The sequence below is a fragment of the Trichosurus vulpecula genome, chromosome 4, assembly GCF_011100635.1.
Source record: "Trichosurus vulpecula isolate mTriVul1 chromosome 4, mTriVul1.pri, whole genome shotgun sequence".
Lineage (NCBI taxonomy): Eukaryota > Metazoa > Chordata > Mammalia > Diprotodontia > Phalangeridae > Trichosurus > Trichosurus vulpecula.
Window position 1 is genome coordinate 166,623,035 of NC_050576.1, and position 15,797 is coordinate 166,638,831.

General features: G+C 34.4%; 1 protein-coding gene across 2 annotated transcripts in view; it reads right to left on the reverse strand.

Moving 5' to 3' along the window:
- USP32 (ubiquitin specific peptidase 32) overlaps positions 1–15,797 on the reverse strand; it is a 257,843-nt gene that overhangs the window by 40,976 nt on the left and 201,070 nt on the right. For both annotated transcript variants that reach the window (XM_036754084.1, XM_036754083.1), the window contains exons 17-24: positions 12,924–13,078; positions 10,388–10,469; positions 9,332–9,406; positions 4,935–5,073; positions 3,420–3,525; positions 1,972–2,145; positions 923–1,097; positions 113–264 (exon numbers count right to left, since the gene is read on the reverse strand). In XM_036754084.1, the coding sequence (XP_036609979.1) occupies positions 113–264; positions 923–1,097; positions 1,972–2,145; positions 3,420–3,525; positions 4,935–5,073; positions 9,332–9,406; positions 10,388–10,469; positions 12,924–13,078 (1,058 nt within the window). The remainder of the gene's footprint in view (positions 1–112; positions 265–922; positions 1,098–1,971; positions 2,146–3,419; positions 3,526–4,934; positions 5,074–9,331; positions 9,407–10,387; positions 10,470–12,923; positions 13,079–15,797) is intronic.

Below are 15,797 nucleotides of genomic sequence, written 5' to 3' on the forward strand. Positions count from 1 at the left end.
TTAATAAAATGATTAATTCTATTGGTGTTTAACCTTGATAATGCCAAGAAAAATGTGACTTTCAAAGCATGACAATTTGGAAATTATTCTAAGAGTAAGTAGCCTTTGGTACCTTTATGTTAGAACCATGTACTTCTGCAAGAAGAATCTGTTCTGGTTTAAGTCCACAGAGGTCACTCAGTTGCTTTTTCAGTCCTGTGTACTTTTCATCCATGTTCAGCCTTAGCCCATATCGAACAGGAGTAGTACCATCTAACTTGATAACTAGGAGAGGAGGTATCGTAAGTAAAATTTAGGTTTTCTTACAAGTCCAATAATGTTTCTAGACTTACCTATTATGCATTTTAGAGGCCCAGAATCTACCTTGTTGTAGCCCTAAGCATGTATTCTGGTATTTAGGGTTCAAAATAATAAAGTAAAAAAAAAAATTGTCCATTCACCAAAAATAAAATCAGACTGAGAATTTCTGAGAGATTTACAACACAGTTTATAACATTCTGAAACTAAAGAATTGCAACAGGCACAACTACAAATGAACCAATATCCTAAACTCATAAGTGCACAATGAAGCATACCATATGTGCATCAGTACAAACGGTGTTAGAGCATCTCCTTTTTACTGATGGCTTCCACTAATATTTTCAGTACTATAGGGGAGGGAGTCTACTTTCATATTGAAAACATGGCACCACTTTTCTGAAGAGCCTTGACAAGCCTTTTCACTAGATGGAGGCTTGAATGTTGCCATATTCAGCCCCACCCTCCAACACCCCCAGCATGGAATTAGATAGCTAAATTAAAGTATGTAAAATATTTTCATTTGTAAAAATGTAGCATAACATTACTTTTTCTTATCAATCAAGTTTAAATGAGATAAATGATTGTTTGGAACTAACTGATTCTTCGGAACTGTGTGACTCACCTGTTATTTCTAAGTGCATATAACTATCCATAGGTAGCGGTAAAGACAAAAAATTGAAAGGGTCAAATCGGACACTTATATGCCCACATGTTTTACATCTGACTTGGGATCTTAGCTGCCCATGGAATAAATCCACGACAATCGATCGATTCCTTCTCAGATGATTATCCCAGGCCTGTGGAGAAATAGAGATGAGGAAGTTTAACAACCATGAAAAGGGAAGAATGCCTCACTCAGACTGAACACCTGGCAGACCACGTCAAAGAAATTGAAATATGATTTTGGACTTCATTTAGCATGTAACAATCTTTCTATCTATTCCCTCAAAATGCTAACAATTTAAAATATGGGTGGTAAATAAAAAATTCAGCAAGTCTGATGAAAGCAAAGAAAAATGGCAATAATCAGCATTAAGTGGTTATATAATTTTATATTCTAATTTTAAATTTTTACTGATTTTTTTTTAGTATCACCTTCACTCCTATACCTCCCCTTTCCCCCAGGCAAGATACCATTCCCTCCATAAAAAACTAATAAAAAAAAAAGTTTAGCAAACCTAGCCAAAACATTAATCAAGTCTGACAGTATATGTAATATTTAACATCTGCAGTCTCCCATTTCTGTAAAATAAAGAAGAAAATACACTTTATTCATCTCTTCTTTGGTCACAAGTTCGGCCTTTATAATTACAGAGGTCATTAAAATGAGGCTGTACTGCTGTTGGGCTAATATCTTTAACAACCAATGAAGATGTGAAAAAAAATGCCCTTCAGTCATAAGGCATAATATCTCAGCAAATATCTATTTGGTTTGTTTTGGGTTTTTTTGCAATCCTACTTGAAGTCTGGGAGGAAAAAATATAACAGGGCTGCTAGACTGAGGGAATTTGCTATTCTTTTAGAAGGAAGGGTGATGTTTTACCACATATAAGGAATAAATGTTTTTTAAAATTATGTAATAAATTTTTTTTAAGGTTGGCTAGTTTTTAATCAGTAAGCAAAATGATTTAAGTGGCTGTCTGCATTAAATAGCAATGATTACTGACAAACCTCTGCAGCTACTTCCCAGTCTGGACGACCATCACTGTCCTTCAGTTCTACATATGGTTTCTCATGAACTCGGTTGAGATCTTCATGAAGACCATCCAAGAGAAAAGCCAGAAGTTCCTGGGAGTCTTGCTGCTGGAAACCATTAAACCTGGGAGCATATTTTGCTATTGTCCACTATAAAATAGTAAAAACTAAAATCATTCACTGTTCTGTCCTGTCCAACTGAAAACATTTCACAATTGAAACGGATCATGTTATATGAAAGTAAAGAGTGTACTATATAGTTTGTCCATAGTTATGTTAATTACTAAATTTTCCTAGACCAAATAGCCCTAGACAAAGCATCGGATATTTTGGTTGATTAAAAAATTACCTCCAGCATAGCCTGTCCAGTGCTCAGGCACACAGGTCTAATGTGTTTTCCCCTTCACTCACCAAGGACAACCTGGATATTGTTTCATATTTGACATTTCTAACACAATATCCTAACACTTAATTTCCTTTTTAAAAGCTGCCGGTTACTTGAAGATTATAATTACCTGAAATATATTAAAAATCCTCTAACTACTTTTTGATTGACAGAAACCCATAAGAATAATTAATATTATTTTTATATAATCCTGTTCCAAATACCATGAATCTTGTTCATAAAGATTATTTTACATTCACAATTTGTGAAGCACCTCAGACCTGCCATACTACTAATAATGGAAGAAACCTACATGAAAAGATTTATTGGACACCAAATAGTACCTCTGCTGATTCCCTAGGATTTTCTAAAGTAAACCATGTCATCAACAAACAGGGATAGTTTTGTCTCCTCTCTTCCTGTATTTATGCCATTAATTTCTTTCTCTTGTCTTGTTACTGCTAGCATTTCTAGGACTAAAATAAAAGGAAAATTGGGTATCTTTCTTTATTCCAATATTTATAGAGAAAGCTTGTATTATCCCCATTGCAAATAATGCTAGCTTTTGCTTTTATACACATAGTTTTTATCATATAAATAAAAAGTTCTTCTACACCTATATTTTATAAGGTTCTTAGTTTCATATTTTGTCAAAAAGTTACTGAACATATCTAAGTAAGATACTTAAATAGGCTTGTGATGAAATATATTCTGAATTAAGCCACTGTGTAGCCTAGCACAGTGATTTATTTACACTTGGAATTGAAACCTGGAAGGAACCCTGGAGATCACTTAGTGCAATTTCTTCATTTTACAAATGAGGGCAGTAAGGTTCAGAAGTTAAGTCACTTGCCCAAGGCCAATAAATGTTCAGTATCTTCAATATGAATAAAACATCAGAAGCCATTATGTTTATTTAAAAGAAAAAAACACAGGAACTGGGAAGCTGACATGTTAAAAAGCTACATATAGAAAAGCTATTAACAGAGACCTTATAAGGACAGGAATATTATGCCTTTAAGAGCCACAATCTACTTACCCGAAGCTTCAAGGGGGCAACATTCTTTTGTGTTCCACTCCACAGTTCCTGTACTAAGTCCCCATAACATTTGGCCATGTGACCCTTCATTCCAATGGGGTTGGTCCTGGAAGTTTGAGAGTAACTCTTATAACAAAAGACTATTCCCCCGCAGGGAAAGAATTTACAAGCTTTTGGGTGCAGCTATGCCCTATATAGCACCTATTCTTCAGACTAACAATTTATTTTTATTTTTTAAAAAAGTTTCATTGAAGGTTTTTACTTTGACACCAGTAATTTCCAGATATACACCAGAGAGAGTCTTTCTTTTTAACAAAGGAAAAGAAACTGTTAACAGAACCAAACACCAAGCAGACTTCATCTGACAGCAGCACATGTCCTCCATACCCATACTCCCCCACTTTTCCAATGAAAGGAGAGGTACGTATGTTTAACTTCTTCTTTAGAGACAAAACTGGTCATCATGTTGATAAGTACATTCATCATTGTTTTACTGTCCTTGTCATTTACATTATAGGAATTATTGTGTGTGCTAATTTCCTAGTTCTCTTTACTTTACATCAGTTCCTGTAAGACTTTTCATGCTTCTTGAATTCTTCATATTCATTATTTCTTATGGTATAGTAAAATCCCACTACATTCATGTACCACAATTTGTTTAGCCAGTTCTCAATCAAGAGACACCCACTTTGTTACCAGTTTTCACAAAAAGTGTTGCTATGAGCACACGGGACTTTGGCTGCCAATCTCTTTGGGATACACGCCACTAGTGGAATCTAAGGGTCAGCAGGCATCAACAACTTAATCATGTCATATAGTTGTGAATATTTGTTTCCAAGGGGTTGGACCAATTTTCAATTCTGCCAGAGTGTATTGAAATACCTGCCATTTTGTAGCCTCTCCAACACTGACTTTTCTTGTTTCTTGCCAATCTGTTAGGTGTGATTTTTTTTTAATGAAGTAATCTTTCATGTGATTAATAGTTGGCAAATTCTTTGGAGAATTTCTTGTTCAAATTAATTGACCATTTGTAACTACTGGGGAATGGCTATTGGTCTTAATACACTTAAATTAATTCCCTAGATATCTTGGATATCAGACCTTTTCTTGAGGTGTTTTATGAAAATATTTTGCCCAATTGATAGTTTCCTTCATTACCCATGCTGCACTGATTTTGCTTATACAGAAGTTTTTCAATTTTACATAATTTAAATCATCTATTTTTCCATTTAGTTACTCTATCCCTTGTGTTAAACAGCAGTTGGGAGGGAGGCTTCCCTCTTTTTTGGCACTTACCATTCTCTGCAAGTAATGTTAGTTTTTGGTTTTATATACATCCAGTATTTTTTAATGTCAAAAATTTGTTCTCCCACTATCCCCCAAATGTTAATGGGATTTTACTCAGTACTTAAAAACAATCTTTTGAGGTTTTGGAGGAGAGAAAGGAATTTAGCTTATAATGAGGTTTATATCAAAGCAGCATATTTGAGAGGGAATGTATTAGAGAATGATTACCTGTTGAGTTCATAAAGATGTCTCCCTGAGATGAAATACTGAGTTAGTGGCTGTGTGTTACTGACGCACTGGATGCTGGAGTTCATAAAGCATGTATTTCCCAAGTTACTTAATCCAGTGGCTCCTTTCTCTGTGGGAACTACAGCAAAACAAAACAAAAAAAGCACCCCCCCAAACTAAAACATAAGTCTAATAGTTAATAACATAAATCATAAAACACAGCACATACTATATTCAAAACAATCACTGAGAGTTTGTAATTTATGAGAATTTTAAAATCATAGTCCCAACAACCAAATAATCAATCTTGAAATACAGAAAATGAGTGTTTTATGTAAAATCATAACTTTCCAATATTTGCAGTTTTTAAAACATGTAAAATACACGCAACAAAGTAGTAACAAACTTGTCCTATTTATATGCAACCTCTTCCTGCATCCTTAGTTTTTGTATATTTTCCAGATTTCATTTTTATTTACATAGTTACAATCAAAATGGTTATGTGATTGTACCCTTTTTACTTGGTATCACTTCCTATAAGTGATGCCACTTTCTATGTTCCTTTACTTAACAGTCCTCCCTATCCCGCCTAGGCTGCAACCATATTGGCCGCTCGTGGGCCTGATCCCAATAATGACTGGCCTGGGAGCTTGGTTTCCAATCTGGACCTGTTCATTTCTCCTTTGGCAAGCTGATCCCCACCCTCTACCCCATCCCACTTCTCAAGGCTTAGCATATTAGAGTTAGACCTAGCCCACATTAGCTCTGAACTCAGCTCAAGTGAGCAATCAATCTTAGCCTCTCTAGCAACAGGAGTTACAGCTGTGTATTACCACTCTTAGATTAGTATTTCTCATATCTGTTATTTCTTGTGGTATCTATGATAATCTATTACAATCATATGCCAATTAACTGTTTAATAAGATCATACTTTCATCATTTGGGTTTTTAATTTTTTGTTGTTACAAACTATATATTCCAATTATTTCCTGGATAAAGACAACTAGGTGGCTCAGTGGACAAAACGCTGGAAGTCAGGAAGACCTGAGTTCAAATCCAGCCTCAGACACTTCCTTGGGCAAGTGACTTAATTTGTTTGCCTCAGATTCCTCATTTGTAAAAATAGAGATAATAAGAGCACCTACATCCCAGAGCTGCTGTGAGGATCAAATGAACCAACAATTGTAAAGTGCTTAGGACAGTACTTGGCACACAGTAAGCACTGTATACATGTTAACTATAATATTAATAATAATAACTATTATTATAGTGCTTTGCACATCTTAAAGCACTATATAAATGCTAGCTATTTTTATACAAATGGATTTATTTTTCTATCAATAACATCTTTAATTGAAACAATGGGATATTGAGTTAAAGGGTATGAACAGCTTTGAAATTCTCATATCATTCTATACTGCTTAAAAAAAATACTTGTACTAATTCACAGTTCCATTAAGCAATACAAAAGCTTTTATACAGCCTTGACAATTCTGAGTTTTAGAATTTTAAATTAATTTTGTCTATGCATATAATATGGTAACCTGGATTGTTTTAATGAGCATTTTTCTAACTATTAAAGAGTATGAACATTTTCTCATACAGCTAGTAATAATTTTTGCATCATATAAAAATTATCTGTTTATGTCTTTTGATCATTTATCTAGTGATGGGAATGAGTCTTACTCTTATAAACCTGTATGAACTCCTTATATAGTCCAAATACTCCTTGGATAGTTTAATATTTCATTCAGATATCAAGCTTTTATCAGAAGTATTTATTGCCAAGATTGGCCTTTCCATAATAGAGCTTTCCCTTTTATCCTATATGAATTATTTTTGGTAGTATGAGACCTTTTCTGTAGGATTATATCATTTATATATGGAAGGGAACTTAGAGACAATTTAGTTCAGTCCTCTATGAAGAAATTGAGGTCTACATAAGTTAAATGACAAGGTTACATATACAATATACAAGGTTACCAGGGCAAGTGAGCAGAACCAAGGTTTGCCTTTGAACCAAGGTTCTCAACTCTAAATATCGTATTTCACCACATAATCATTGCACCCTAGGATGTGTTTCTTTCCAGTCCAAAAACTAGTTTATAATCTTCCATCGTGTAATCGTCGCACAGTGCAATTGTGTTCATCACACCACTTAAAAGGTCAACAAAGCAGCAATGTATTCACCAAGGGCATATGGATACGCATTTATCTCTCGTTCACTGTAAGCTTCAAGCCCAGAATTCTCAGCACACGTGCATTGTCAGTATATTTCCGAAAGCCAACTCACATGGTTTATTTAGAGGGCTGCAGTACTAACGATACTGTCACTCAACCCAATGAAAAGCCATAAGCACAAAGGGAAGTAGGCAGGCAGGCAAAGCTGCCATGAGTAAGTCACATGCAATGGTAAGATTTGCATCTTCCTGCACCAGCTAAACTGTACAGTTCATCGGCCAGCGATACATTAACACGCAAAGCATTTCTTTCTGATTATGGGTTAATATAAAAACTATTCTGCAGGCTTCAAGCTGAAAGTGATGGTGTACAGCATGGAAACTGAGCCACGGAAAGACAGTTTTCAGTGAACGAAAAGTTGATGCAAGACTGCAAGAAACTAAAAGGCAAGTAATACCAAAACAATTTTTTTTTAAAAAACGTCACATAATGGCTGCACCTCACTCTTTTGGCAAAAAACCTGGCATACAATCTGCAAGATTATGTGGTGAAATACAGTATACCATAGCTGCACATATCTGTATATAACCAAATGTCTTGTATTGTTCTTTACAAATTTATTTTTTTAAAATAACTGTGATAAATATGATTTAAAAATTTTAGATCAAAGATCTGCCTGGAATTTATTTTAGTATAGGATATGAGATTTGGCTCTGGCTTCCTTTTTGTCATACTATGTAATTATCCTAACAATTTTAAAAACTAGATAATAATAAGGAGGCAGCCGAGTGGTACGGTGGATAAGTATACAGGACTTGGAATGTGAAAGGCCTGAGTTCGAATCCTGCCTCAGACACTTAATAGCTGTCTGACTCCAAGGGAAGTTATTTAACCTCAGTCTGCCTCAGTTTCCTGGAGATAATACAGTTATCCTTTCCACAATGAAAATTTTCACCATTGTGGTTTTGATATATCACAGGTTGGCATAAGAAATTAAATGGGAATTTTGGGGGTTTTGTGGAAGCCACAGACAACACATGAAGACTAGCAGATGACACAGAAAAAGTTTAGAAACTCAGAAATGCATAAAATATATGCACAGTACTGTATAATATACTTTTTGATGAAATACTTAACCCAAATTTTACAGTAAGGTACTGTAAACACCCCACCAAAGAAAAAGAAAAAAAATTCAGACTTCTCTGGTATGAAGAGAGGGCCAAAAAATTTTATGCAGATTTTCCAGGCTTTGAGGGTGCTGTACCCCTAACTCCTGTGATGTGGGAGGGATAACATTAACAGTATCTATCTCCTAGAGTTGTTGTAAGGTTAAAATGAGATAATATTTGTAAAACACTTTGAAAATAACATGTTGGGGTCTTTTTAAATTTTTGCTCAATTCATAATCTCTTTGCTTTTATTAGGTTAACTGAATCAAATTATAGTCAAAGTAATAATTTTAAACTTGCCAATCTTAACACTTTGTTAAATTACATCCATTTTTATCAAAAAGGAATATACCATACATTGCTAACACTAATAACTATAAGGATTTTTACAACTTGGAGAAATGAGCAAGAACCACAAGTGGTCATTCTCCATTACTTTTTCTGCATCTGAAGCCAAAGTTCCTGACAAAATCCATGAGAAGACATATCTGTGGCACTGAAATTGCTGAAAAGTCTTTGGTGGGCAATGTGTATAATCCATATTATTTTCTGCCACAGAATCGGCTATTACTTTATAATAATTAGTATTGCATTTGCTTTACAATACTTTCTTCAACACTTTCCTTAAAAATGGATGATATTCAATTGCAAAGATTATGTGGCTGATTTTATAAAAAGTGAATTAAATTTCTAGGTGTAACAATTATCACTAATTTTAAAGCAGGAACTTTATTTCTTATCTTTGTATTTTCCTTGGCACCAAGGACAGTGCCCTTCATGTAGTAAATACTCAATAAACATTTCATTTAAAATGAAATGCTGCATTAGAAGTAAACATATATAACTGTTTATAAAAAAGAAAAAGCTAGATTTTTCATGGCTTCTAACTCTACAGAGTCTTCAAGGGTGCTAGAGAAGTACTAAACCAGTTTAACGTCATCTAAATGCACTGTGGAATCAATCTATTTATAAGCACTAATTTCTTACCTTCCTTTCATGCAGATTTTAGTTTATATGTTAGAGACATTAAAAACATCAGAGACTTACCCTTGTGTCTGTCTATCTTACTACTATTTGCTATAAATGACATCTCTTCTGGCCAGCTCATATCTTTGTTCCGAACTAGAAAGAACAAGATATTAATGTATTAATTCCCCACAGACTCCAAGTCATGCAACTCAATCCCCTTCATGGGGGAGGAGGTCAATCTGTACTTTAGAAGGTGACAGAAATGGAAAATAAAGTAAATTTTGGCACTGGGAAGGGTTATTGTTCTTTTTTGTTTCTTTCTACTTTTGTCTGTACCGCTAGGCATGGTATACGTGTTTAAGTTAGGGTTAATAAGTTATTCAATGAACTAACTGCTAAAAATAAATCAGCCTTACAACTACCCAAGTAAGGGGTTTAAGTTGGGAAGTAATGTTTACACTTTAACTTAAAATATATTACTTTAAGTGTCAATTTGTTAAGAGTATTGTAGCTGCCTATCTTAATATAAATATAAAGAACACCTCCATGGGTCAAGCAGGGAGCAAGGAATGAGTTGCTTATTTGTTTAATACAATCTGAAGGAAAAAAGATAAAAGTGGTGGCTTGTATGGATTCAATGCTAGTACCACCATGAGTAAGCTTACAACAGATCCCCTTACCCCTGAATTTCAAGAACTTCAAAAATCTAAAACCTCAATAAATGGTTGCTGGCATTTTTCAGGCTAACAAAAGCTAAACCATCTGCCAGTCATGTTATCTGAATGTGCCTGTTTTAAAAAAAAAATTTCAATGTTATCTAGCTGTCTGACTGGATTTTTAATGTTAAGTTTCTAATTAAGCATTTACTTTTTAAAGAGTCCAACAGGAGTCATGAGAAGTATTTTTTTGAATAATGAAATTTTCTGCAATTTATTTTTAAAAACCTGAGAAGTATTTTTAAAGGACTGCTCTAGGATCTCATGTATTTTAGAAATTTCTTTAACATAAAAAATGATTAATTATAAATTAATTCTCTTGAAAAATAAGACAACATGCCTAATAGAAAGAAACCTTGAATCCTTATATTTTCCTTGTCCCACCCTCCATATATTTCAACATGTTATAGGCTTCTACCTTCAATAACTAAGTGCTGTTCATCCTGAATTTTCAGATATTCTAACATATGATCCTCATCATCCAGAAGAGTAAGGTAGTTCTGTAAGAAAAAGGAAATGTATTTTTGAAGATTTCTTTATATTTAAGCATAATCTTCCCTAATGCATGTCATAATTTAAAACTTCATTCACATAACTCTAGTCAAGGAAATCTTATACAACAATGCTGTTGTTTGTATGAGAGCAAGTAAGTTATATAGTCTCTGCCTCTGTACCTAAAACAAGTCTTGTGGGAAAGCATCACAATATTTATAATTCACCATATACAAAATAAAATTCACTCTGATTTTCATTTAAAAAAATATACAGAAATCAAGTTTAATCGGATACTCAAAAGTAAAAAACTACACCAAACATGATGAACTCCATATAAAAACAGTAACAATAACAGATATCCTCTTTAATAACTTCTTCCCTTTCACACTTTTAAAAACACACAAACTAGTTAACTTTTAAAAGGAAATCGAAGGTGACCAAAGGTGAGAAGAAAAAAGGAACTAAAGAGAGAATATTTAACAAGTATATTCATGCTCAAACATAAGGCCTACTCTCCCTAAGCATTACAAAACAAATCACAGAATGTCAGAGCTGAAAAAGACTAAAGTGGGCAGCTAGTTTAGCCTATACATGAAAAAGAATTCACACTGTAACATACCTGAACAAATAGATATCCAGTCTTTGGATAAAGTCTTCCAAGGACGGAAAACCTACTGTTCCCAGAGGAAGCCCGTCTAACTAATTATAGATAATGCTAATCATTAGGAATTTCTTCCTTATATCAAGCCTAAATTTTCCTCTTTGCAACTTCTATCTAAATGTTCCTGGTACCATCCTCTGGAGCAAACAGACTCATCTTTCTTCCACAAGACAATCTTTCAAATACCTGAAGACAGTTATCATGTCTCCCTATCTTCTTTCTCCAGGTTTCAACTGATCATAATATGACATGAATTTAAGGCTCCTCATTATCTTGGTTGGCTCCTCTGTATACTTTACAACATATCAAGGTCTTTAAACTACAGTGCTCCAGACAGACTACCACCTCTCCATTACTGGAAGCTATGTCTCTCTTAAATTTTACCCCTTCGCTACTTTTAAAAACAGACACTTTCAATAGCCTCAAGTGTGATATGGCAAGGTCTAGATGACAGGTAAACCTATGTATATATTCAAGTTCTTGTGTAGGGTAGACACATTATATAGAATAAGAACTATTATGAACAAAAATCTTAACCCTTGTGAACCTTGGATATCATCCACTGTCCGCGACTTCAATTCCCAGATATTTATCTTTACCCCTGATCTCCAGAGCCCCTCATTTATGAGAACTCAAACTCATCATTTCCCCTCTACAACCTGTCCCTCCTCTTAAATTCTCTCCTCTACTAATACCACAATTCTCCTAGCCACCAAGGCTTAACCCATGAGATTGCCCTTAACCCTTTCTATTCTCTCATAAGCTGCTGAATCCTTTTCTAACTACAAAATCTCTCACATTCATTCCATCTTTCCCTCTTTTACTGCTACCACCAGCCTAGTTCTGGTATTATTCTCTCTTTGACTACTGTTGATAGCTCCCTAACTGGTTTCCCTTTTTCAAGTCTCTCCTCTAGAGGAAACTACTTTTCAATTCTGCTGCCAATAAAACTTCATATTGTAGGGGTTCGAGCATGTCATTCCTTGGCTCAAAAACATTTGGCCTTATCCCACTACCTACTCTTAATAATTCATGATAATTATTATTACTGAGTAATGGGATGAGAGTCAATGACTTCATCTCTTCCACTGACAGGAAAGACAGGCAGGCCTTTCCACTTGCATGGCCTTCCAACATCTTCCAGGCTTAATCATCTTACCTGACTCTAAACCCTTCAGTCCTTTGGTACTGCTATTTCACTTATTTATGTGACCTAAGGACTCCAAGGGCCTCTTCACTATCCCTGCAGTGGAATCTTCTTTTACATGTTGTCCCCTCCAATTATGAGAGTGTACTCTTTGATATCAGTGGCTATCTGGATTTTTCTATTTTGTATCCCCAGAACTTAGCAAAATGCTGAATACATAGTAAGTACTTAATAAATGTTCATTCATTCATTCAATAAAATACAAATTCTTTATCGCTGCACTTAAGGCCTTGTGTCATCTCATACTTTTCTACTCTTATTTCCTAATGCTTTTCTTCTTGAAGAGAGAGAGAAGGCAAAACAAGGTGGGAGACTGGGAGACTGCCAAGCCTCAACAGACAACCTGCTGTTACCAAATCTTGTCTTACCCTCTCCATCTATACAAGTGCACATATAATTCCCTAAGGCTTAGAACAACAGATTGTCCCACCTCTGGTCTCTTCCCAGTGAAATCATTTTCCTTAGGAAGAGAAATGATTTTCATTTTTTCATTTCTTTAGCATCTCATACATAGCTGATGACTAGTAATATTGAATAAATGTTTTTAACACTTGACATGTTTGATTCATAACCACCTTTAGACATTCTTACCTCACTGTTGTATAACCACAGGCGCATGTCTTCCTCTTTGATGCGCAACCTCTGAGACAGATACTCATGAATTTCCTTGATGGTTTGCATCCTACTAAAACAGCCTGTGTAGGCTAATACCCGCTTTAAAGGAGCATTTGGAGAAGGCACATTCCCTGCGGTCATAATAATCATAATAAAGAAAAAAGGCAGGTGTCAAAAACATTCACCTCAACAATTAAAATATTAACTTAGGAAACAATAACCACAAAATGAGAGCTACTGGATGAAAATATTTAATATAAGACTGAAGTTTTAAGTTGAAGACAGACAGAGGGGAGGAGACTATATTTTCTAAGAAGCAGATAAAATCTACACTTCCTGGAAAACAACAGAAGCCCCAGGGTATTTTTAGGCTAAAAAACATGCAGTACCAAAGCCTAAAAAAAAAACAGTACTAATTGGAAACTTTATTTTCTTCCTTAAGACTTTGGTTAATGCCTGAAAAAAATAAACAGGATTTACTTAAATCATACTTTATGAAAATAAGTCAATCTTCTAGTACCACCATTCTTCTAAATTGCTTAACTTCCTTCTAGAATGGTAAAATTTTATGGGAATGGAAAATTTTACTTTAAATTAAGGATGTTTGGTCCTGATCTGGGTATATAGTACACTTTGTCTCAGGGGTAAAATGAGAAGTTCTCTCTACAACATGTCAATCCTCAATTGCTATGGGAGGCAGCTTGGTATAGTGGAAAGGGAACAGACTTTGGAGTTAGATGATGCCTGTGTAACCTCAAGTAAGCGGTCAGGTAGCCCAGTTTCTTCCAATGAGAAGGCTGGAACAGATGGTCTCTGAGGTCCCTTTCATCTCTAGATCTATGATCCTAAGTTAATGACAGACACGACATAGTTTCAAAGGAGCTTGAGGTGAGGATAAAATACAACAATAATAGAAGCAAAACTTCTGGGGACTATCCCAAGTCCAATCAGGGACTTTAAAGGAGGAAGAGAGTAGAATGAGTCGAGGCAAGATTCTGACAAAAAGTTAGAGAAAACCACATATGTTATTAAACTTGTAATAAACACTATATGAAACAGCTACATTACTAAAAACCTTTCTTAACAAAATCTAGCCTGATACTTAGCCTCCAAAGAGATAAAAAACAACAGATAAACAGACTAAAAAAAATCCACAAAATTTATTCCCCCTTTTGAAAATTAATTTTTTAACAGAAAATAAAAATATAACAGCACACCAGTGCTATCTTTCTTGAAGATGACTATGATTCCAGTTTTTGATTTTTACTATTAACTCTTTAAATTAGTCACATTGACGCTGTATCCAGGAAATGGTTCTAGCAGTGGCACTAGCTAGTCTAATGAATAGCTAACTAAAAGGGAAAACCAAGGGAAGCTATGCTCAAAAGCACACACATCATGTACTTTTCTTAAAAGAATTCACTTGCATGAGACACAGTGCCACAGCATTTTCTGTAATGAAGAGTATGACTAAGTCATAAACAGTAACAGTGTTTAACACCCACCATCTCAAAAGGAATAAAATAATCAAATAAACAATAATAATAAATGGAGTGAAGAGAATGATGAATGCTACAGTAAAAAGAGCAAAACCAAATTAAAAAACTTCTCAACAACAAAAAATAAAGCACTCCTTTTACCTTCAGAGAGCAAAGGATAACTTCTTAAAGAAAAAGAGCAAATCTCTGCAATTATAGATGAGAGGATTAGTCATAAGATTACAGCAAGAAAGCAAACTCTTGTAAACTTCAACAAGATTAATAATTGATTTAACAAATAATTAGTGCGGAGCAATATTTTGAATTAAGAACAAATTTGGCACATCAGAACTATCCATTAACAAAAATCAGAAGCATTTTCCAATGTCCACACCAAACAATCTCTATAGTCATAAGCCAAATACTCAAAATTATTTGAGTGCTAGATAGTTTCAGTAGCATAACACATCAAGCAGGCAGCCACTGATTACACGTAATTCATGCCTTTGATTGGCTTCCACTAATCTAGCAGAATTTATAAAAGCAGCAAAAATCTAGGATCAGCACAAGATTTGTAAAGAATTCTTACTAAAGAGTAATACTGTAAACTACTAATTTCCATTCTCAATTGACAGCAAAAAATACAGGATTATGCAATGTGCTACAGAAGGTCAATGATACCCATTTAATTTGACAGAAAGTTAAACGAAAACATAATTTGTCAAGAATATACAGTAGAGAATAGATTTTATTGATGCCATTTTACTGTTTCCCTTCATCTGACATCTTCCTAAAGGCAAAGTTTAATATAACTGACCCCCAAAAGGGGTGGCATATATAGAGGGGCCTTCACATGGAATAAGAAAGTCACTTCTAAATAAGTTTTACACAGATAAAGTTATTATTCTCTGGAGTTTCAAAGGTTGGGATACCATTGATTACACTGCATTCAGTTCAAAAGTAGTTTTCCCCTTATATTTAACTTTACTGGTGAATTTTGTTCCATAACATGAATTCCTGGTAACAGAGTAAAATCCAAAGTCTGCCAACTCAATACAAAGGGACGTTTCACAATACAATTGTTTTCAACTTTGGAATAACATATATTTGGCAGGATGAATAATAAAAGTAAATTATGCCTATCGCTGATATTAAAAATTCACTGTCATGGTAAGCAGACACAAGGATTGTTTTTCACAGGAATCTTTTGACTAAACAAAGAATCTTGTGGCTATATGACCACCTGATACAAAAATTAATTGTTTATTTTAAACAATGTTTTTAGAGCTTTCTTTAATGTAAGAATGCCTGTAGAAAGTGTGCTGATTTTGACCTTAAACAACAGCAAAGTTAGTATATACTAAATGCTATA